The 23,734-nt window shown below is 39.0% G+C and overlaps 1 protein-coding gene across 1 annotated transcript; it reads right to left on the bottom strand.

Annotated features, from left to right (window-relative positions):
- On the bottom strand, positions 1 to 23,349 carry ZNF367 (zinc finger protein 367). Its single transcript, XM_032840458.1, has 5 exons — positions 22,752 to 23,349; positions 9,570 to 9,720; positions 6,935 to 7,054; positions 5,156 to 5,294; positions 1 to 2,549 (listed from the first exon to the last, which is right to left on the bottom strand). The coding sequence occupies exons 1-5, from the start codon at positions 23,154 to 23,156 to the stop codon at positions 2,327 to 2,329; spliced, it is 1,038 nt and encodes a 345-aa protein (XP_032696349.1). The 5' UTR covers positions 23,157 to 23,349; the 3' UTR covers positions 1 to 2,326.
- Between the last annotated feature and the right edge of the window lie 385 nt (positions 23,350 to 23,734).

The raw sequence follows: 23,734 nt of genomic DNA, 5'->3' as shown, positions 1-23,734 counted from the left end.
TAAATTAAAATAAATTTTTATTCAAAGCATCTTTTAAAATTACAGCATGTTTATTCTTATGCTGTTACCTCTGCCAGACTACAACTGAGCCATATGAAGCATAAAACACTTCAAAAATTTGAATGTAAACCACATTTTTAAAACAAAAAGCAGTCTTAACACACCTCAAATTTTAGATGCCAATGTATTTTGTCCAAGTATATAGCTTATATCAAAAAGAACATTTTAAATATTCTATAGTAAGTAGTTACAATTTCTTAAACTTCCAATTATACAAATAAAAAATGTTTGTGAATATAACTATTATAGTTGACAAAAGCTGACCAGAAAAACAAACAAACAAAACCCCTTACTTTTGAAGGCCTTAAATTTTATTATTCATGAATTGGGATGTATTTGTATTTTTTAATACAAGTTTACTGCCCTTTCTTCTTTAGGTAAGTTCATCAAATTTTAAATTTCCCAAGACGATGAGTGTTGCTTTTCATAGTTCATTTAAGTTATATTTGAGAGAAAAAATTCTAGAGAAAATGCTGAAACCTAACCCATGAAAATTCTGATGCTACAGACTCTCTTACTGTGCTTATAAGTGCTCCAAGTTAAAATTCTATATACCAGATTACAAACAAAATTCTTAGACCATTACAAATATAAATTCTCTTATTACAAAAAAAAAATCCCTCAAGATTTGTAATTTACTGTACAGAGGAATTACATTTTTAAAGTATGTCCTCATTCACACACATTATTTGTTACTATCATCTTTCACACTTTTGCTTCTTTTCAAGACATTTACATACCACCCCTTCCCCATGGCTACGTATTTTAAACTACCTGTGTACTGCAACACACTGGAATTTTTGGATAAAGAAGCCTACATTTTAGATAATGTTTAAACTACATCCATAGGCTACAACTTCAAAAAAGAAAAAAAAAAGGCGCTGGAGAGCCCATATTTCCCTCTATTACTCTGACGTTTACTCCAATTAAGCAATCTATCAAATTACCATGCTATGCATGTCATTTAGTTTCTGCGTAAACAAAAGCTTAAATGATGGAGGTTTATGCCTATACATAAAGGAGGTGAACTGCTCAGGTCTTAATTTTTCTGTTTATGCTTCAGTACATAAAGTGGTATTTAAAAACTTCATCCATTTGGAAAAATGGCTTAAAACCACCACACAAGTTAACACACTTGCAGTTGAAACTATTCCAGAAACCTACTTATTTGAGTAGCTACTATTTTCTGCAGTGTTTAACTGATAACTAAATTTAGTGAACACAAAATTGCTTGGCATGTTATTCTGAAGTAAAGCAAGAAGGTGGCTTTATGCACTGAAAATATAAATAGGAGGCTTCCATTTGCTAATAATTCTAAACAAGCAGTACAATTAAAATTTAGTGTTTGCTAACAAAAGATCTAAAACTTCACTACAGAACCACCCTGTAGATGTCCCTTTTATTAATAAAATCCAAGTGCCAAATCTCATTACAGGGCCCATAATATTAAAAAAATTAAAAAAAAAAACAATTACCAAGTTATCTAGACTTTGCAAGATTAATCACTCAATTTCAGCAAATGAGAAATATGCAATGTGCAAAAGTTCCCAAGTTAACATAATAGGGATGCCAAGTGCTTTTCAAACCTAAATATCATAGTGAATTGTAAAGCCTCAGAAAGATAGAATAAGACTGATAGGACTCCAATTCTGAAAATTCTTAACTACTGTGCATCTCACCAAGATCCTCAAAAATCTCTTCTTCCAAAGTCTATAACTTAGAATATCTTCCAAAATAGTCAGTTTCCCACTTCTCATTAGGCACACTATTTTGCAATTTAAAAATACATATCTTACACACATATCTTATACTTTCTGGCTTGCTTCAGTGTTTACAGTATTGTTAAACATACTAATATACATTGTTAAAAATGATCTTATAAATAATCTATTTCAACGTTCTTTGGCTACATGTACCATTCTGTTTTTTCATACAAGTGTCTTATTCAGAAAGTGCTTCCTGTGAGAACTGCTTCCAATGAATGCATTAAACTTGCAAAATCTAGCTTCCCACAATATATCCTTTTCTACCCTGTACTAGAAGTCCCATATTTACAAAATATTTTAAACTTTACAACAAATCCATTACCATATAAAAAAAGTGCAATTCTCTCTCACCCCATATTATGGGGCGATGACATTCTTCATAAATTTCTACAGAATAGCAGCCTATGATAAGCAAATAAGGTGCTTAGCTTATGCCCAAGGATCTACTTTTTAAGTACGCTGGGCAGTACTTTTGTACAGTGGAAGAGTCAGTGTTCAGGCTACTGGCGGAGTGGCGCTCCAGTCAGGTTGGCGAGCTCTATGAGTGCAAGGGCGCCGTGCAGGCGCTCCCGCTGCTCCTGCAGCCGGCGCTGGGCACCACGCTTCTCGTCGTCCTCCTCATCAGACTGAAGGTACTCCAGAGGGTCCTGCTGCTCCTGATCGGCCTTCTGAACGAGCTTTCCTTTCAGGGTGGGGGCACGCTGCTCTCTCGTTTCCCAATACCTATATGAAATGCATGCACATTAGCTGTATCTCTACATGACCTTTTCAAAATGTTTATTTTTCTTTTGAAAACAGGTTCTTTACCACAGTATTATTTTCTGTGTTTTAGTTTATAAGGCTATAAAGGAATTTCACACGTACTACATGTATTTCCCATTATAGAGGGTCCAGAAACTGAGGGACTTGCTCAGTTTTCCAAAAATCAAAAATGGGCAGTTATGGGTCTTCTACTCCATTCCCTAGTCATGGGTTTTTGCCAAAAAAGGATAGCTGCCTTTAAGATCATATGTGAAGTGGACTACAGTGAAATACACAATAGTAGAACAAATGTTATTTGTCACTTGTACCTCAATAAAGAAATAAACTTTAAAAAAAAAGTAGACTAATCATTAGAAACCTATTTATCCTATTCACAGAGAGATGGTGACTTCTCACAGAGGTAAGTATGAGAAACTTGAAACCCACAGAATATGATAGATTAGTATCTGTAACACATAGAACTAATTCAAAAATTTAAGAGACATCACCATTTTTCTATTACATAGCTGACTGATAATTCCCTAGAAAAAATGTTCTACCTTGAAGTAAGTGAAGAAAGGTATATTTAAAGAACAGTAGCACTCATACAAAAATGTCCCATACAAAGACTTATATATTTACATAGCTTTATTTGTAATAGACAAAAACAACCCAAATGCCCAGCCACAGGTGAATAAATAAATAAGTTGAGGTGTATTCACACAATGGATTACTACTCAACAGTAAGAAGGAATGAACCTCAAGTTGTAGGGTGACAGACGGTAGTACACTTGAGGAGAGCAAACATAATGCATAGACTTGTCGAATCACTATGTTGTACACCTGAAACTAATGTAACACTGAGTGCCAACTATACTTCAAGAAAGAAAAAAAAAGTAAACTGAAAAAAAAATAAATAAACTACAGATACAGTCCACAACGTGGATGAATTCCAAAATAATTACATAGAGTAAAAGAAGCCAGACAACAGAAGTACATACTGTATGACTCCATATGTATAAAAATTTAGAAAATGCAAACTAGTATACAGTAACAGAAAGCAGATCACTGTTGTCTGGGGAGCAAGAAAGCAGAGAAGAGCAGAAGTGATGAATTACAAAGAGGCATGAGGGAACTTTTGGAAGTGACCAATATGTTCACCATCTTGATTGTGATGATGGTTTTGCAGGTGTACACATATGTCAAAACATATCAAACTGTACACTTTAAATGTATACAATCTATCACGTGTCAACTATACCTCAGTAAAACTGTTTTTAAAATCATACACACAAAATTAATACAACTACTAGATTTCAGGAAATCCAGATATCTCAAACTGGAAAAATGTGGTCAATACTCAAAGGCATAAAAAAAGACATGCGAACAGTTCAGTATGACTTGAAGGACAACTAGGAACAGAGAACGGCGAAGAAGCTTAGCAAGGTCGGCAGGGACCAGGCAATCAAGGACTTCAAATGCCATAATAAAGGGTTCAGACTTTACACTGAGTAGAATCCATCAGTCTGTCACTGAGTAGATGGGAGAAGGATAAAGGCAAAATGACCAAGAGGTTTCTGACTTGGACAAAATTAGAGTTAATGGGGCGGCAGAACCCAGGCAGGAGGAAGGAGGGAGGAAGTGATGCAGTAAATAAGACAAAGGTAATGCTTCTCCAAGTGGAGCTTCTGGTCCAGCAGGGAGGATAGACACTGAACAAATAAATGTGTGATGAAGGTGTTGAAAGAGAAAACACAGTGTGTTGTAAAAGCGTCTATTAAGTTGGTCTAACCTTGTTTGTTCTTGGGGTTAGCGAGTGGGTTAGGGAAGAACTTCTGAAGCGATGTTTGACCCCAGTAAGAAAAGAAGAAAGAGCAGAGTGGCTAAATTAAGAGGAAAGCGACATTCTGGGCGGAGGGAACAGGGAGCAGAGGCCTGGGAGCCACAGTGTGAGTGATGCTGACACACAGGAGGCCAACGTAGCTGAGGACAGGTGCGTTGCCAGGGGAAGGCAGAGCTACAGCAGAGGGATTCCAGACTTTATCCTAAGTGCAGAGGAATCCAAAGAAGTAGGAGGGTCTCAAACAGCTCATGCTGGTTTGTACACAAAAAACGACTTCTCAAATCAAAATACCTTTGGAGAAATTTTTTTTTATACTGGCCCCTGGTTGCCATTCAAAAAAATATTAAGCTGGGTGCTTTGTAGAACTTTACTTTAGAAGAACCTCTAATCTGTATCCCAGTAATAATCAGCACATATGTGATACAAAGAAAAGGAAGACAGGCTGCACTGTGGAATACAATACACATATAACATTCTTAGAAAATGAAGAAAATTCTTGCTTTTATAATAAATGGTGGGCTGGGCACTCAGACTAATTAGTATCATGTATTTGTTGTCTATCACACACCAGATCCCCGTGCCCCTCTTAGCAATTCTGCAGTTTAAGGAAATAAAGCACTATTCCACGTTATTTTATAAAATGTGTACAAAAGCAACTTATTTAAAATGAGAGAACTGTCGAAGCTCCCCATGTCAACCCATGTGCTGGGCGGTATTCTGCAGTGGAGTGCAGAGAGAACCTTACTTGGCCAACCACTCGGCGGCAGCCTGGTTGTCCACAGCCTGGTGCTTACTGAGAGCGTCTGTGGGCTCCTCCCGTTTCAGCCTGGCATAAGGGTGCTTCGGACAGTGGCGGTTTGCATGGGTGAATCTGCTTAGGCAGCCTTCAAAACATAGAGGGAAACACTAATCAGAATCTGGACATCCAGCAGACATGGAAAATGTTCAGTTTCCCTGGTATCCAAGAAAAGTAAATTAAGACCATGGGATTTAGCATTCTATAACTTGGAGGAGGGAAAAAAAAAAAAAGAAAAACTACCCTAAGGGGAAGCAATTCCTTCACCTCTTAGTCATGGCAACATAAATCCATCAACCCCACCAGAAAGTGATTTATTAACAAAAATGGTCAAAACCTCTGACTTAAGAATTCCATTCTTGGAATCTATTGTAAGGAAACATTCCATAAGATGAACTAAGCTGTACTGAGCTTTATTTTAGCTGAGGAAGCCGTGCCTCTCAGCTTTTTGGCAATAAACGAATTTTGAAAACAAACACTCAACTGCACCTGGGTGGCTCAGTGGCTTAAAGCCTCTGCCTTTGGCTCAGGTCATGATCTCAGGGTCCTGGGATCGAGCCCCGCATTGGGCTCTCTGCTCAGCAGGGAGCCTGCTTCCCCCTCTCTCTCTGCCTGACTCTCTGCCTACCTGTGATCTCTGTCTGTCATATAAATAAGTAAAATCTTTAAAAAAAAAAAAAAACAAAAACAAACACTCAATATCCAACATTGAGGCCATCATTGTGTACGTGCTTAAGCAAATGGAAGTGCGTAAACACTTGGGGTTTTGGGGTTTTTTTCCTGTTAGTTTAAATTTTAGTTAGTTAACATACAGTGCAATACTGGTTTCTGGAGAAGAGTGTAGACGTTTGTAACAACGGACAACAATCAAGAGAACCAAAGAACCACAGCACAAAACTATACTGAATTTCAGGTATAACTATGTAAAAATATGCATAAGGAAAACATCGCAAGAAATTGTGATGTGAGGAGCGCCTGGGTGGCTCAGTCAGTTGAGCAGCTGCCTTCGGCTCAGGTCATGATCCCAGGGTCCTGGGATTGAGTCCTGCATCTGGCTCCCTGCTCTGCGGGGAGAGCCTGCTTCTTCCTCTCCTTCTGCCTGCCACACTGTCTACTTATACTATCTCCCTGTCAAATAAATAAATAAAAATCTTAAAAAAAAAAAAAAAAAAAGAAAAATTGTGATGTGATTTAGAAAATCACTTACGAAAAGTGACAAGAAATTACTAACAGTGGTACTAAGTGGTAAAACCTCCCCCTTTATTGAAAATTTAGACAATGATGTGTTTCCTTCAATTTAATAGTTACAAAGTTTAAAACCAAAATAGAACCCTACCATAAAGGCTGTATTTACTTTTATAGATCTTTCTACCACCTCTAACTGAATATAATATTATTTTTTAAAGTAATCTCTCTGCCCATCATGGAGCTCAAACTCCCAAAGCCAAGAGCAAGAGTCACATGCTCTGCTGACCGAGCCAGCCAGGTGCCCCCTGAATATACGGTTTTTAACTGGCCTTGAAGATTTTCATCTAAAAAGAGTATTTTATTTACAAATCAATCATTTCCCAGAAAATGAGCATGGAACACAATTTAGAAAGAGAGCTTATGATGTTTTATAAAATCTACATCAAAATCTCTCCTCCTAAAAAAAAACCTCAAGTAAAAGATAATTTCACTTTTAACTCAAAACCAGTTATTACATAAACCTTAATCTTAACACCATACCATTTTCTGAACAAACAAAAGGTTTCTCTCCGGTGTGAAGACGCTGATGTGTTTTGAGCTGTCCACTTTGAACAAAGGCTTTTCCACAGTCTGGATAGTCACACAGATAGGGTCTCTCACCTAAGTAGACAAATATCATGTATTATATCTGAGACAATAAGGTGAGAAGAGAAAGGGACAGAGAATCAACCTCTGTATAAGTCATAACTCCAAACAACAACCAAACCTGTCACAGCCTCTACAAAGCTGCAAGGGTTAATGCTAACAGCAGCACTTCCATGCTACCAAGCAGCTTTCCACAGGGAAGCACAGAAAGAATGTCCTTGGACCTTGAGCTTTTAGGTTCCCTCGTGGAAAGTCCTGAGGTTATCTTTGGCTTATCCGGTCATTTTTCTCCCCATGATCCAAATCCTACATCTCCCACGCCTGCTTAGCCCTCCCACCCAGAAGGAACCCTAGCGGACCTCTACTCCTTGCACATCACTTCTGGAGGGGATGCCATGGAACACTTGCTTTTGTCATATGAACTACCCCCAAATCACTGCAAACCCTAATGCACCCCTTGAACAAGTGAAAATGACCTGCTGACTTTCAGTGGTCCCCTAATAACTGCACTGTAGCTACTGGGTTAGAGGACCAAGTTTATCTTTACTTCACTCCTGACATTCGTTCATTCCATAAGGCTGTTTGTCATCTCATTCTACTTGAAAATCCAATTTTCTCTGCCCATTCAAATCTTCCCAGTGCTGTAGGCTCTCAGTGACTTTCCTCCTACCTCCCTGTCACTTCCAAATAACTGAACTACGTTTCCCTTCGCGAACTTAGTATCCACCGTTGTTTATGTATCCCAGCACTTCCTGATACAAAGACGTATAATACTTTGTACTCCATCGCAATTCATACATACAACACAGTGCTAGGCTTGAGAAAGTAGCTTGAAAATCTTGTTCAACCGTAATTAAACTTACTTTTTTTTAAATCTTTCTTTGATTAACAATTATGCATTGGTCTTTCCCAAATGATCCAAAGAACACTAACAAGTCCTCCCTAGTGTCTCATTATTTAGAAATGTAGTAAATGATTATGATAGTTAAACACAAATTAATAAAACACAAGATACAGGGAGTTATTTAAAATAGTAAGGGGAAAGTCTCTTACAAAGTGTTTACATACTGGGGCTTAGCCATACATGCAGATCTTGGGCTCAGTTCTCTCGTGTACAGCATAGCAGGCCAAGACCCAAAAGTACTGGGGTGACACATGGTAGATTGGCGGTTGATCAGGCCTGAGACTCAGGGGTCTTATCGTTATGCCACAGGGTCCTGAACCTTAACTGCACAAGCAACACATACTCTATGGCCTGTGAACCAGTTATTTGGGGATATTTCAGACTAATTAGTTTTCAAAAAATCTGAAAAATTCTCAAATTTTCAAAACCAGATATTTCATTTAGTAATGGTTTTACTGAATTGTACCTAAAGTCCAAACCTCTTGGCCACCTTAGTTTTAAAATGATTCAAAATTAAAACTTTACCCTTTTTCAGGGATTTGGCTAAGAAAACTATTTTCTAGCATATTATTAAAATGCATCTTTTCAAAAACAAAAAGCAAAACCAGGTGGTGACCATAAACACGGGGGGGGGGGGGCGCAACTAAGCCTTAAAAGCCCAAGCTCTAGACTAGTACTGCCCAATGGAAATAAAATGTGAACCACTTCTAGTAACCACATTACAAAAGCAAAAAGGAACAGGTGAAATTAATTCTGATAATATATTTTATTTACCCCAATATATCTGAAATATTATAATTTCAATATGGAAACAATATCAAAGTCATCAAAGTTTATTCTTTTTCATACTAAGCACATTTTACACATGCTGCCCCTTTCAATTAGATTAGCTAAATTTCAAGTGCTCAAGAGCCACATGTGCTACTGTGTTGGCTGCTGTCACCCTAGACCCAAGGGTGTGGGAGGTTGTAAGGCAGTGGTCATTGCTTTCTTTTGGTGCCTCAGTTAACTCATCTGTAAATTATTAAATGCCATTATTAGGACCAAAAGCCTCCTTCTCGGGGGCCAACTTTCTCTATGGAAAGAACAAGGGCCCTCTCTGTTATTTCCTGACTCCTATCCAGTATTTAAAATATAAGTACAGTTTGTCGGCACAAAGAGAGATATGTGATAGTCCTGGGATAGTTACCTACAGCACATTTAATTCTGAAACATTATATTTCACCTTAGATTAGATGGCTAGGCCAAACATTCTGATGGCACACTGAAGATTCTAGAAATTCTCCTAGACACTTGACACATGGTGTTTTAGTATTTGGCCTACAAGTCAGTTTTAACAATTATAAAGACAGCTGAAGGGCATATCAAGTAAAATTCAGGTAGGTAGAATGACAGAACTAAATTTAGCAGTAACATTCCTATGACAACTAGATTAATTACCATGATACCTTTAGAAGTCACATGGTACCAGTGTTGAGAAAACCATTTCTTCCTACCAAAAAAGAAATGGACTATACAATGCCTGTTTGAAAAAACTTCACAATAAGGAAATGTAAGGCAACTAAAATACTAATTTATAGGCCCAAACAACAAATCAGCTTTAAGTATTACTTTTACTCAATTTACCTGTGTGAGTCCTTTTGTGAGCCTGGAGCGATTTCTCCCGTGGAAACACCCTATTACAGATGTTACAACGGATTCTGCTGGATGAATGCTCTCCTTCATTTATTAGATCCCGGACAGTATCTGCTCTGGGTCTGCCACGTCGGATTCCATCCTATTAACAATTTGTATAAACATTAATGTAATTTCCTGGATCCATTCATTAAAGTAAAATATCACAATAAATCATTTTTTAAATTGTTGCGTGACATCAGTGAAAATGGTAGAGTAGGTAGCTCCAAAGCCCCATCCCACCACAGATCACTGAAAAATTGAACAAACTGTCAAAATCACCTTTATCACAACTCCAGAAAATAGTTAGAGATTTACAGCAACTCAGTCAACACTGAATCGAGAAGCAGGCAACGTGAAACAGTAGGAAAACTTTGCAGCATTTTTACTGCTTGCCTCTCCCTGGGGCCCACAGTGGGCTTAAAGAACCTTCATTCTCAATATGAGACCTTAGTCCCTGGCTACAGGGAAAGCAAAGCAGACCTGATTCTAAAAGTATTTGGGTTGTCTGTCTTGACCTGTCTGACAGCTACTTAAAGAACCGACACAAAGTCTTTTGTTTTTGCTTTACCTAACAGAACTCTCTTAGGTCAGAAAAGCAGTTAAACAGAGAGCATTGCTCAAAAACCTTATAAGGTTGAGGCACCTGCGTGGCTCAGTGGATTAAGCCTCTGCCTTCGGCTCAGGTCATGATCTCAGGGTCCTGGGATGGAGCCCTCCATCTGGCTCTCCGCTCACCGGGGAGCCTGTTTCCCCCACCCCCTCTGCCTGCCTCTCTGCCTGCTTGTGATCTCTGCCTGTCAAATAAATAAATAAAATCTTTAAAAAAAAAAAAAAGAATATGCAGGACAGAAAAACAAAAACCTTATAAGGTCAATAATAACTTTTTGTCTCCTGGGGCAAAAGATTTCAATTGAGACAAAAGGACACATCAAAAGCCTGGGAGGAAAAGCTGGAGAGAGAGTTTCTTTGGGAAATTAGGGCATTGAAAACTGCCCTGGTATCCTAAAGATAAAAATTAAGAAAGCCACACACTTAGGGCAGGAAGCATGCTCAGAAAAGACCTGATAAGACCCTAAGTTTTCACCTCTGACTGATCCTCTGCTAGGCACAAGCAGGAAATGAAGGCTAAGGCAGAGTTGTAATGAGTCTAAGCACTGAAGGAGAGCTATAACACAGAGCCATTTCTGCAAAGTCAAGAGTTTCTTCCCTTTCAATTTTTGGCTCCAGGCATTCAAGAAAATCTCTAGCAATGTTGAGCTGACTACAAGCTAATGAAACAGAAATTTAGATAACAGACACAACAAAGAATAGAGTTTACAAAAATAGTTTAGAAAATTCACAAAACAAATATTTACAACCCACAGGACACAACAAAAACAAACTTTAAGGGAGAAGAATCTGTTTTCCAGAGTCACCACAATAGTCAAAACATCCCATTTTCAACAAAACGTTACTAAACATGTAAAGAAATACAAGTATGGTCCATACATAGGAGAAATTAATAGAAACACACCATGGGGAAGTAGACACTGGTCTTACTAGATAAAGACTACGGTCTTAAATAAGCTGAAAGAGGTAATGAAAACCATGGACAAAGGACAAAGGAAAGACAGGAGAACACTTTCAACAAACAGAAAATAATAATAAGGAAACAAATTAAAAAGGGGTCCTGGGTGACTCAATCGGTTAAGCATCCAACTCTTGATTTTGGCTAAAGTCATGATCTCAATATCTTGAGATCAGGCCCCACATCAGGTTCTGCACTTAGCAGGGAGTCTGCTTGAGATTCTTTCCCTTTGCCCCTTCCCCTGCTCACTTGCTCTCTCTCTAAAATAAATAAAAACTTTTTTTTTAAAGAAACAAATTATAAAAAGAAACCAAACAAATTCTGGAGCTAAAAATTGCAATAAACGGAATGGAAAAATTTGAGAATTTGAGTGGCAGATTTGACTGTCAGGAAGAATCAGCAAACTTGAAGACAAGTCACTTGAAAATATCCAGCCTGAGGAACTGAAAGAGAAAAGAATGGAAAGAGTCCAAGACACCTGTAGGAAATCAAGTGTCTTAGTCCATTTGGGCTATTAAAACAAAAGACTTACTGGGTAACTGGAACTTGTAACAGCAGAAATGTATTTCTCACAGTTCTGGATACTGGAAAGGCCAGGATCAAGGCACCGGTGTGGACAGGTGAGGGCCCTCTTTCTGACTTGTAGCTGGCACCCTCCAGCTGTGTGTTCACATTGGAGCTCTCTGGAGCCTTTTTCATAAAAGCTCTATTCCCCTTCAAAAGGGCTCCACCCACATGACATAAGCACCTCCCAAAGGCTCTAACTCCTAACACCATCATCTTTGGGAGTCAGGATTTTATCAAACACATTTTGGGGTACACAAGTACTGAGACCATAGCATCAAGCATACCAAGATACACATAACTGGAGACCCAGAAGGCATGAGAAAAAACGGGCAGAAAGAATATTTGAAGGAATAATGGATGAAAACTTCCCAATTTGGTAAGATGTAAGTCTAGACATCCAAGAAGCTCAATGAACTTCAAGAATAAACACAAAGAAAGAGATCCACTGAGACACATTAGGTCAAAATGTCAAAAGGCAGAGAATCTTGAAAACAGGAGAAGCAATTCATCAGGTACAAAGAGTCCTCACTAAGATTAACAGCTGATTTCGCAGGAGAAACTATAGAAAGCAGTAGGATGACATGTTTAAAGTACTGAAAGGAAAAAAAAAAGTCAACCAATAATCTTAAATCCAACAAAATTATCCTTGAAAAATGAAAAAAGAAATTAAGACATTATCAGATAAACATAAGCAGAGAGTGTTCATGGCTAGTAGACCTACCATACAATAAATGTAAAGGGAGTTCTTCAGGCAGAAACAAAAGGGCACTAGAGAGAAACTCAAAGCCATACAAAGAAATAAAGAACACTGGTGAGGGTAATTACATAAGTAAACACAAATGTTAAAAGTGTTGTATTTTTGCCTCATAACTCCTCTTTTTCTCTTATATAATTTAAAAGACAAATAAGTGCTAGGTGCACCGGACTAGCTCAATCAGAGGAGTGTGTGACTCATAATCCTCAGGGTCGTGAGTTCAAGACCCACACTGGGGTAGAGATTGCTTAAATAAATAAATAGATAAACTTTTTAAAACAAGACAAATGTCAAACATATTTTAAAAGTTACAAATCTATGTTAATGGGAACATAATATAAGAGAATATAATTTGCAATTATAACAAAGAGGGAGAGATAGAGATGGATAGGAGCAGAGTTTTTGTACACTATTGTAGCTGAGGTGGTAATAATTCAAAATAGATTGTTTTAAGTCTAAGAAATTAATTGAAATTCCCAGGGTGATCACTTAAAAAAAAAAAAACCTAAAAAATCACAAAAAGGAAAGAATGAAAATAGTATGCTACAAAGAATAAAATAAACACAAAGAAGGCAGTAAGAGAGGAATTGAGAAACCAAACAGGTATAAGACATATAGAAAAACAAATAACAAAATACCAAAAGTAAGTTCTTCCTTAACAGTAATCACTTTAAATGTAAATAGCTTAAATTTGCATATTAAAAGGTAGAAATTAACAAAATTTATTTTTAAAAAATGATCCAACTATATGCTATCTACAACAGACTTCTTTAAATCCATAAACACAAATAGGGAAAGGATGGAGGGGCTCCTGGATGGCTCAGTACAGCATGCAATTCGTGATCTCAGGGTGGTGAGTTCAAACCCTACCTTGGGCCTAGAACTTACTTTAAGAGAGAGAGGGAGAGAAAAGATGGATAAACAATAAAAAAATAGCAATTGCAAACACTCACTCACCTAACAATAGAGCCCCCAAAATATGAAGCAAAAATGGACAGAAACTAAAGGAGAAGGAGTTCAAAATAACTGGAGACTTTCACTTTTAATAATAGATAGGATGACTAGACAGGTCAACAGAGATACAGAAGACTTGAACAACACCCTAAGCCAACTAGACCTAACACATATGTAGAACACTCCACACAAAAACAGCAAAATATGCATTTTTCTCAAGTGCACATGGAATATTCCCCAGGAAAGACCATTTGTTAGGCCACAGAACAAGTACTGATAAATTTTAAAAGACTGAAATCATCCAGTATCTTCTGGGACAAACATGGAATTAAACTATAAATAAAAAACTGAAAGAAAAATGGAAAATTCACAAATAGGTGAAAATTAAACACAGTCTAAACAGCCAGTGGGTCAAAGAAGAAATCACAAGGGAAATTAGAAAATACCTTGACACACATGAAAACAGAAACACAACATATCAAAACTTAGGGGATACAGTTCTTGGATCGGAGGGCTTAATAGATGGTAACAATGCTACCCAAAGTGATGTACAGAGTTAGCACGATCCCTATTAAAATTCCAAAGCCTTTTTTTTTTTTAGAAATGGAAAAAGTGATCCTCCAATTCATATAAAACTATAAGAGGCTCCAAATAACCAAAACAATATTTAAAAAGAGCAAAGTAGAAGGACACATATGTCCCTATTTCAAAACTTACTATAAAGCAGCAACAATCAAGACAGTCTGGATCTGGCAGAAGGAAAGTCACATAAACCAGTGAAAGAGAATTGAGAGGCAAGAAAGAAACCCTCATCTATGGCAAACTTATTTTCAACAAGGGTGCCAGGAACATTCAATGGGTAAAGAATTGTCTCTTCAACAAATGATTCTGAGATAACTTCACTTCTACATACAAAAGAATGAAGTTGTATCCGTACCTCACATGATATTAAAAAAATTAACTCAAGGGGTGCCTGGCTGGCTCAATCAGAAGAACATGCAACTCTTGATCTCAGGATAATGAGTTTGAGTCCGACACTGGTACAGAGTTTAATTAAATGAATAAATAAACTTTAAAAATTAACTCGGAGCACCTGTGTGGCTCAGTCAGTTAAGCAGTCAGCTCTTGGTTTTGGCTCAGGTCCTGATCTCCTGCTTAAAGAGTCTCTCTCCCTTTGCCCCTCCCCTCACTCACGTGCACTCTCTCTAAAATAAATAAATCTTTAAAAATAATTAACTCAAAGTGCATCATGAACCAAAATGTAAGTGCTAAAACTCTAAAACTCTTCAAAGAAAACAGGGATTAAGGTTCATGAGCTTGAATGCGGCAATGGATTCTTAAATATGGCATCAAAAACATAAGCATCAAAGAATAAGCTGGCCTTAAAGTTATAAAATATTTGCATATCAAAGGGCTTTCTCCAGAAAGTGAGAAGATAACCTTACAGAACAGGGGATTAATATTTGCAAATTATATATCTTATAAGGGTCTAGTACCTAGGATATATAAAGAACTCTTAAAATTTAACAACAAAAAGACAAAAAACAATTTAAAAATGGGTAAAGATCAGGGTGCCTCTGTCAATTAACCACTGGACTCTTGATTTCAGCTCAGGTCCTGATCTCAGGGTGGTGGGAATAACCCCCATGTTGGGCTCTGCACTCAGCTGGGAGCTGCTTAAGATTTTCTTCCTCAGCCCTTCCCCGCCTCAAAATAAATAAATAAAACTTTTTAAAAAATGGTAAAGATCTTAAATGGGAATTTCTCCAAAGGAGTTATAGAAATGGGCAGCAAGCTCATGAAAAGATGCCCAAAATCATTAGGGAAAAACAAATCAAAATCAATGAGGTCAATTATATCTCAACAAAGCTTGACAAAAAAAAAAAAAAAGGTTTTTAATTTTTTTAAAAGCACAGTTAAGATTACTACTTCACACTAGATTATACTACACCAACTAGATTATACTCAAAAAGAGAAATAGGAAATAAAAGTGGTTTTTGGCAGAAAGATAGAGGAACTGGAGCCCTCAAAAATTGCTAGTGAGAATGTAAAGTGGTTCAGCCACTATAGAAAAAAAAATTTGAGTATGATATAATGTCATATACATACACATAGCCAATAGCATGTTATTCCTCAACAGAAATGATGCATGCCACAGGGTAGCTAAACCTCAAAAACAATAGGCTAAATGAAAGAAGCCAGACCAAAAAAAGCCATATATTGTATAATTCCATGTAATGAAATATCCAGGATAGTTAAGTACATAGAGACAGAACACAGATTGGTTTACAGAGACTGCCTGTGGTAGGGAATAGGGACTAACTGCTTAATGAGTACAGAGCTTTCTTTTGAGGTAATGAAAATGTTTTGAAACATGATATGTAGGTGGTGGTTGCACAATATTGTGAATTACTAAATGTCACTTAATTACACCTTAAAGTGGTTAATTTTAAGTTATATGAATTACACCTCAATTCTGCTTAAAAACTAAGGAAATCTGAAATATACTATGGATGTTAGTTAATAACAATGTATCAATCTGGCTCATTAATTGAAACACATATTCTCTGCTAATGTAAGACGTTGGCATTGGGAAAACAGGGTATGTAATTTATGGGAACACCCTGTACTATCTTAACTTTCCCATATATCTAGAACTAATCTAAAATAAACATTCACAGGACGCCTGGGTGGCTCAGTAGGTTGGGCCGCTGCCTTCGGCTCAGGTCACGATCCCAGGGTCCTGGGATCGAGGCCCTCATTGGGCTCCTTGTCCAGCGGGGAGCCTGCTTCTCTCTCTGCCTCTGCCTGCCACTCTGCCTGCTTGTGCTCTCTGTATGACAAATAAATAAATAAAATCTTTAAAATAAAATAAAATAAACATTCACTTGGAAAAAAATCTTTCTCATTTCCCAGGTTAGGTTAAATTTTACACATACAAGTTATATGAAAAGTGATAAAAGGATTATGTACAACTACATTCAAAATGAAGATGCTTTTACTGTCTGCAATATAAAAAACCTAAAGCCTTCCAAATGTTTACAAACAATAGGCCAAAACCTTGATGGATAACAATAGGCTCCAGGAAAAATTCCATTCAATCAATTTTCACTTTGAAAGAAAAGGCCAATCTCAACATGGATGAGTTATCTTATAGGTTAAGTCATTTTTTAAAAATTCTTAGATATTAAAATCTATCTCCATAGCAGTCAACAGATGGAAGCAATCTAAATGTCCTTTGGAAGATGGATGAAGAAAAGGTAGCATATACAAAACAATGGAAAATTATTCAGCCTTAAAAAAAGAATCCTGCCAATGTACTATAACTTGATGAACCTTAAAAACAACATGTTAAGTGAAAGAAGCCATTACAAACACACACCACAAATTCTATACGATTCCATTTATATAAGGTATCTAATTAATCAAACTCTTAGAAAATAGAATGGTGGTTGCTAGGGACTGTGGGGAGAAAGAAAAGGGACATTCAGTGGATACACAATTTCAGTTTTACAAGATTAATAAGTTCCTGAGATCTGTTACACAACAATGTGCATATAGTTAACACCAAAAAATGATTAAGATGCTAATTTTTTTTTGGCCACCAAAGGAAAAAAAGGAACGTGGAAAGGTACTACAGCAGATAAAAATATTCACTGCCCCTCTCTCACTATGTGTGGGTACCAATGAGGCCAACTTGGCCACATCACTTCCTTTGGCCAATAAAATGTGAGAGGAAATTATATGTATGTAAGTAAAAGCCTTAAAAAGCCATCACATCACATCACATCACATCACATATCAGCAAATGATACATCTAATAAGTGGTTACTATCCAAACTCAACACCCAAAAAAACCAATCTGGTTAAAAATGGGCAGAGGACCTGATCAGACATTTTTCCAAAGACATACAAATGGCCAACAGACAAATGAAAAGACACTCAACATTACTATTCATCAGGAAAATACAAATTAAAACTACAATGAGATATCATTTTACCCTTGGCTAAAATCAAACAGACAAGAAATAACAAGTGTTGGCATAGATGAAGAAAAAAAAGGAACACTACTGGTAGGAATGCAAACTGGTGGAGCTACTGTGGAAAACAGTACAGAGGTTCCTCAAAAAATTAAAAATAGAATTATCTGATCCAAGAATTCCACTATTAAGATATTTACCCAAAGGAAAAAAAAAACACTAATTCAAAAAGATACATACAATGTGTATTGCAGCATTATTTACAACAGCCAAGATACGGAAGCAACCCAAGTGTCTATCCATAGATGAATGGATAAAGATGGTTTATGCGCGCGCACACACACACACACACACACACACAGAGGAACATTACTCAGCCATTAAAAAGAATGAAATCTTGCCATCTGCAACAACATGGATGGACCCAGAGGGCATAATGTTATATGAAATAAATGAGAGAAAGACAAATACCATACCATTTCACTCATATGTGAAATTTATGAAACTGTTATGAAACAGATTCTTAAATATGGAGAATGAACTCATGCTTGCCAGACCAGAGGTAGATAGGATGGGTGAAAGAGATAAAAGGGATTAAGACTGTACTTATCTTGATGAGCGATGAGAAATGTACATAATTGCTGAATCATTATAGTGCACACCTGAAACTGTAATACTGTATGTTAATTATACTTTAATTTTTAAAAAACCTTAGTGGCACAACTCCTGTGCTATGAAAGATCTTTTCTCAGTATTTTAAAAAAAAAAGATTTTATTTATTTTCTTGAGAGGGGAGAGAAACAGTAGGGAGGGGAAGAGGGAAAGAATCCTAAGCAGACTCCTCAGAGTGTGGAGCCAACCTGGGGATTGATCTCGTGACCATGAGATCATAACCTGAGCTGAAACCAAGAGCCTGATGATAAACCAACTGAACTACCCAGGCACCCCTTCCAGTATTTTTAAATACATAAAAACATACTGCTGCCTCTATTATACTTTGAAATAACTAATTGGTTAATATCAAAATTTTTAGGTTATCCATTACTGTTTTCTGTTCCTAGTTAAAATATATTTTTTAAGCATGTTTAATGGGGGGAGGTAGGGGGAGTTGAGTATTTTAAAAGTTAACAATTTGACTGCTTCCCAGCTCAAATCATGTATTTGCATTGAGAAATAGAGAGCTAAAAAAAATACAGTATAATACAACATCCTAGCCATATACAGGTAAGGCTTCACTGAGTGTATCATTTCAACTGAGAAAATTAAGTAAGGCAAGTAATCATCTGATGCCCTAAATAAATGATTAAAGAGCATCTTTTAAACTATACATACAAAAATGAGCTGTGTTACTTAGAGAAGGTCCTTTTCATCTTGGCCTTAGCAATAAAACCATGTTTCTACGTACATTTTTATAATAACAGAGTGTTAACTAACTCATCAGCAATCAAGTATACCTATAGTCTAATAGACTAATCTTGTCAGGACTGCTTGACGGTTCGTAAAACAAAGTAAAGCTAACAAGAAATGCAACACAGAGATGCCTGAGTGGCTCAGCTGGTTAAGCATTCGCCTTCTGCTCAGGTCATGATCCCAGAGTCCTTGGATCGAGTCCTGCATCAGCCTGCTGCTCCCCCTGCTTGGGCCCGCTCTTCCTCTCTCTCTCACTCTCTGACAAATAAATACATGAAATATTTTTTTTTAATGCAACACATTCTATTTATTATGTGGCAACTCCTATGAAATAAGCTACTAGAAAGATGCAAAATGATTAAATTGCCAAAAATATTGGCATACTTAGGTAAATTTAATTTTTAAGACAGAACTTCAGTACCACTGGAAGGTAGATTAGTGATTTTCAAAATGTTTTCTGAAATAATACATGATAAATGTTTTGAGTTTTCAACATTAATAACTATCTTTAAAAAGTTATTTAATAGAATTTGGGTCATTTCTCAAGCCACTTAGAATAACATACACATTTACTGAGGTTTTAGAAAAAGTTATATTCCAACCGGGTATTCATGTGACGATGGAAAAAACTAAAAGTCCTTGATACATTTTTATACAAAGTAAAATTCAAATAAAATGTACAAATGCAACCTAGAAGGAAAAGAAAAATAGGTCTCAGAGGAAGGCATATATACCTTGAAAAGAACATGAAAAAAATGAAAAAATGAAAAAAAAAATGAAAAAAAAGTAATTGATCACTTTTTCCCTTTCAAATTCAGGTTTAGATCCAAATACCTTTTGACTTTTATATCTGCTTCCTCATTCTATTTCCCACCTTGTCCTATCTGCACAACTTTCTGAGTCTTAATTTTCATTTGTCTGCTGTATTTTATGTATCCTCATAAAGCATTTCAGTTGAGATACAATAGGTGTAAATAGTGTGTACTTCTTAAGTCTGCTTTCATCAGCTTGATATAAAAAAAGAATAAACCCGTAAAGCCAATTCACACATGATATATACAGGAACAATATCACATAGGGATTGAGAACAAGGGCTTTGGTAGGTTCCAATCAGTTCTGTCACTTACCATATGATGTTAACTAAATTTAATCTTGAGGACTCTCTTCTCTAATTCCTCCAAGTTCATATGGTAAACAAGATAATTAAAGAATTCAAAACACTCAACACAGAGCCCAGCAGTTTGCTATGCCAGGCAAAAAATGGCAGCTACTATATTAACATGTTTAACATGGTGCTGATCAAAATTATCTGTATGAATCTGCTATTTGTAAGATGATGTGCGGTGTACAGGGAACAGAAGGGGTTGGTGGGATAGGCAGCTGTCAAGTCCTGAAAAGTGAATGGTATCTGAGGCTATGCACAGAGAAGCCGAACTACACAGGTCCCACAGTGAAAAAGTAACCTTCTGAACATAGTCTGAGTAGAGGGTACAAGGTGCAGAGGCTTGGAAATAACCTATGGCAGAGAGAAATTAGACTTGCTCCCTTCCCTCCCCTCCTGGAATTCTACAAACAAAGAGAAGATAGTGCTAATAATTACACCCCAACAGTGCTAAGCAAACTTTTGATGAGGGGCCTAAATAAGTTGGTGGGTGACGGATGTTCTCCCCACAGGCAGGGGAGGCAGTGTAGGGCAGGAACAAACGAGAGAGCAAGCAAGAGCTCACACTTGGTTGTGAGGGTCTCAGATGGGAGCAGTGGCAACAAATAGACAATAAATAAACACAAATGTTGTCCTTAAACTCACAGCTGTTATTGCCTCTAACCTGTATACTGAGAGAAGGGGCTAGGAGGAAACAGGTTACTGGTCACCCATCTTTCCATAAAATAAAGATTCAGACAGCACCATTCACCCATGATGCATGTAGAGATAAAGAACTACAACTACTTTAGAGAAACAAAACAAAGTAAAGCAGGATGTAACTATCTTTAGAGTGTGCTGATCACAAATGAAACTGGTTAAGATCCTTAAATAAAGGTATATTTCAGACCTTTCCCCTCAAGATGGGAAAGCTAAATGAATGAATTTTTAGAGCTGTAGCTAGATTTCTTGTATTAACTAAAGAACAAGTTAAAATCAATTTAACCAGTAATTCTGAAATATGACTGTGAGGAGAAAAAAAAGTGAAATATAAAACAGTCTTTTTAGATTTCTGGTATATTTTACCTCTGAAAAGAGGCAGACAACGAAGAATTAAAATTCAGACCCATGCAGTGTGTGAGCAACTTTTATACAAGGTGTATGAAATTTAAGTTTTTTAGGCCAAAAAGAACACACTTATAAATTTCATTTATCTATTATATATAATCCAAAATTAATTATTATTATTTGTAAAATAGTAAATGCAAAATCTTCCACAATTATTTGTGCATGTGTGCTTTTATGGTTCTTAATGATAAAACCTAATTTTTTTAAAAGCTAATTATCTCAACACAGGAAAATATCTAGACTACCCAGCAATCTTACTAAGCCATCTTGCTACCTAGTGACAGCAACAGTCATTGTTTCCTTCACAAACTCACTCAGCTCTGTTAGAACTAAAAGTACACAGCTTGTTCTTTCAAATTTGTTTCAAATTTTTACTGAAGTGCCCCTTCAAGAGTTGAAAGGGTGTCAAAGAACAGTTTAATAACTTTGTAGTTCTTTAATATTATGCCACTAGTATCAAAGTGTATATCAATTTCCTCAGGGCTCAAAACACAAGGAGTTTCAAGATCTTTGCTACTGCAGGTAAACCTGTTTCAATTTATAGATACAATATTTACCAATATAGGCACTTATCCACTGATTTATCTGTAGTCAACTACTTATCTGACAGCCATTCAACAAATAGAACGTGAATATTAATCTTATATTTGCACAATTCATTCATTACACAAATATTTACCAAGCACTTTTATTCAGTATTTAGAGTGTGCATTATTAAAGTTCAACAGTCTTCCAGAGAAAATGATTCCCTCCCTCTAGGAGGTCACGGTCTATAGAGATAACTATATTTCAGCAGAGAAGCACTCTGAATACATGCTTCAGGATCAGGAGCCACAAACACTCGACCATAGTCCCAGCTCTCCCACTACCTAGCTGTATGACCTTGGGGAGGTCCCTTCACCAACCCCTCTAATGCTTAGTTGCCTGATCCGTAAAGTACAGACTTGAACCAGAACCAGGTAGTCACATCTTTCCCAGCTCTAAACAGTGTGAGTGCGGGCAATTCCAGGTTAACGACAACAGCGTCCCAGTCCACCGGGTGCTCTCAGCAACTAGCCAAGCAGTACGCTGGATGAACGAACGGCAGAGAATGCCCAACTTCTGCTGAAGATTCCCCTAAGCCCCTTCTCGCTCTTCGGCCATCTCTGCAGGGCATCTTTAGTTAAGGCCGGGGTATCTGCGCTGATGCAGCCCAATCTAAGCAAACCCCTCGCTTGCTGCACCCTGAGGAACAGCTGAAGGCTCGCAGCCCCTCCAATCCTTCTCCAGCCAGACAGGACTCAGCGGTCAGCCGAGCGTTGGTACAACAGAAGACCTGCCTCCTCCGCGACCCCAGACTGAGCGGCAGCTCAATGCACCTGCTGCCGAGGGCCTCCGGTCAGCCCGCCTCCCCTCCGCTCGCGTCACGTGACCGCTGCCCCGCCCCCCCCCCCCCCGCGGGGACCCGATTTTGGCGCGCGGCAGTGACGTAAGCGTCCTGTCACCCGCCTCCGCCCCCACTACGGCCGGAGCGACCTCACGTTTTAAACTCGGCCCCGCCCCACCCGCCGCGTCTGCCGCCGGCTCCCGGGCCGCGCCGTTAACGGGCCGTGGCTGCCCCGCGCCCCGCCCGCCCGCCCGCGCCGCTCACCTTGAGGTGGCCGCTGTCTGGGCTGCTCGCTTCCTCCTCGTCCTCACCTCCCGAAGCGGCGGCTGAGGCTGCGGGCGGGGGCGCGCCCCGGCCTCGGAGCCCCGGGTGCTCTGCCGCGGCGGGCAAGGCGGCCGAGGAGGCGCCCCCCGCGGCCCCGGGGCTGAGCGTCACATTGTGCGCGTTCTCGCCCCAGCGCCACGGATACACCATGAAGTCGCTGAAGCCCGGGCTGGTGGGGATGAGCGGCGGTGGCGGCTCCGGCTCCCCCCCGCCGCCGCACGTGGGCTTGATCGGGGTCGTCCTGATGACCGACACCAGCACCCGCTTTGGGGAGTCGTGGCAGAAGATGACGGGCGGCGGCTGCTGCGGGTTGTCCGCCATCGGCCCCTCCATGCCCCGGATCATCGCCCGATCAGCAGCTCCGGCAGCCGCACTCCCTGAGCCCCGGTTTGGCCCTTTGCTCCGCTCTGCCGCGCTGCTCCCGAGTCGCCGGCGCTCAGTCCCGCCGGCTCATGGCTGGCGGACGTTTCCCGGAATCCTCTTGCGCGGCGGCCAGCGAAGGAGCGGCGCGGATCGGCCGGCCCTCGGCGGCCAGCGCCAGACCCCAACCCTGGGTCAGGCCCGCCCTCCGCTCTTTGTACTCCCCAACGCAACTGCAGCAGCGGGAAGCTGCGGGCGGCCTGCCTTTCGGTGACAGGAAAGCAGGACGTGCTGCGCCGAGCCCCCGAAAATAACAACCTGCCGCCTGGGTCACTGCTTCGGCTTTTCCCGCGTTACATTTCGCGCCTGGGCGGAACCAATCACCGCGAGGCCCTTGCCCGCTGGCCGCAGCGGCGAGTGACAGGTCGCGCGAGCCAATGGCCGGGCCTGGACTTCTTTCTAGCCGAGGGAGGCGGGGCCGAGCCTGCGCGCGGGTCCTTTCTGCCACGCCATTGGTCGCCGTTCTTATATTTTTTTCTGCCTCGAGGGCCAACTGCGTTCGA

The sequence above is a fragment of the Lontra canadensis genome, unplaced genomic scaffold (genome assembly GCF_010015895.1).
Source record: "Lontra canadensis isolate GAN:19392208 unplaced genomic scaffold, GSC_riverotter_1.0 scaffold113, whole genome shotgun sequence".
NCBI classification, from domain to species: Eukaryota; Metazoa; Chordata; class Mammalia; order Carnivora; family Mustelidae; genus Lontra; species Lontra canadensis.
This window is presented reverse-complemented; position numbering and strand designations above follow the sequence as displayed.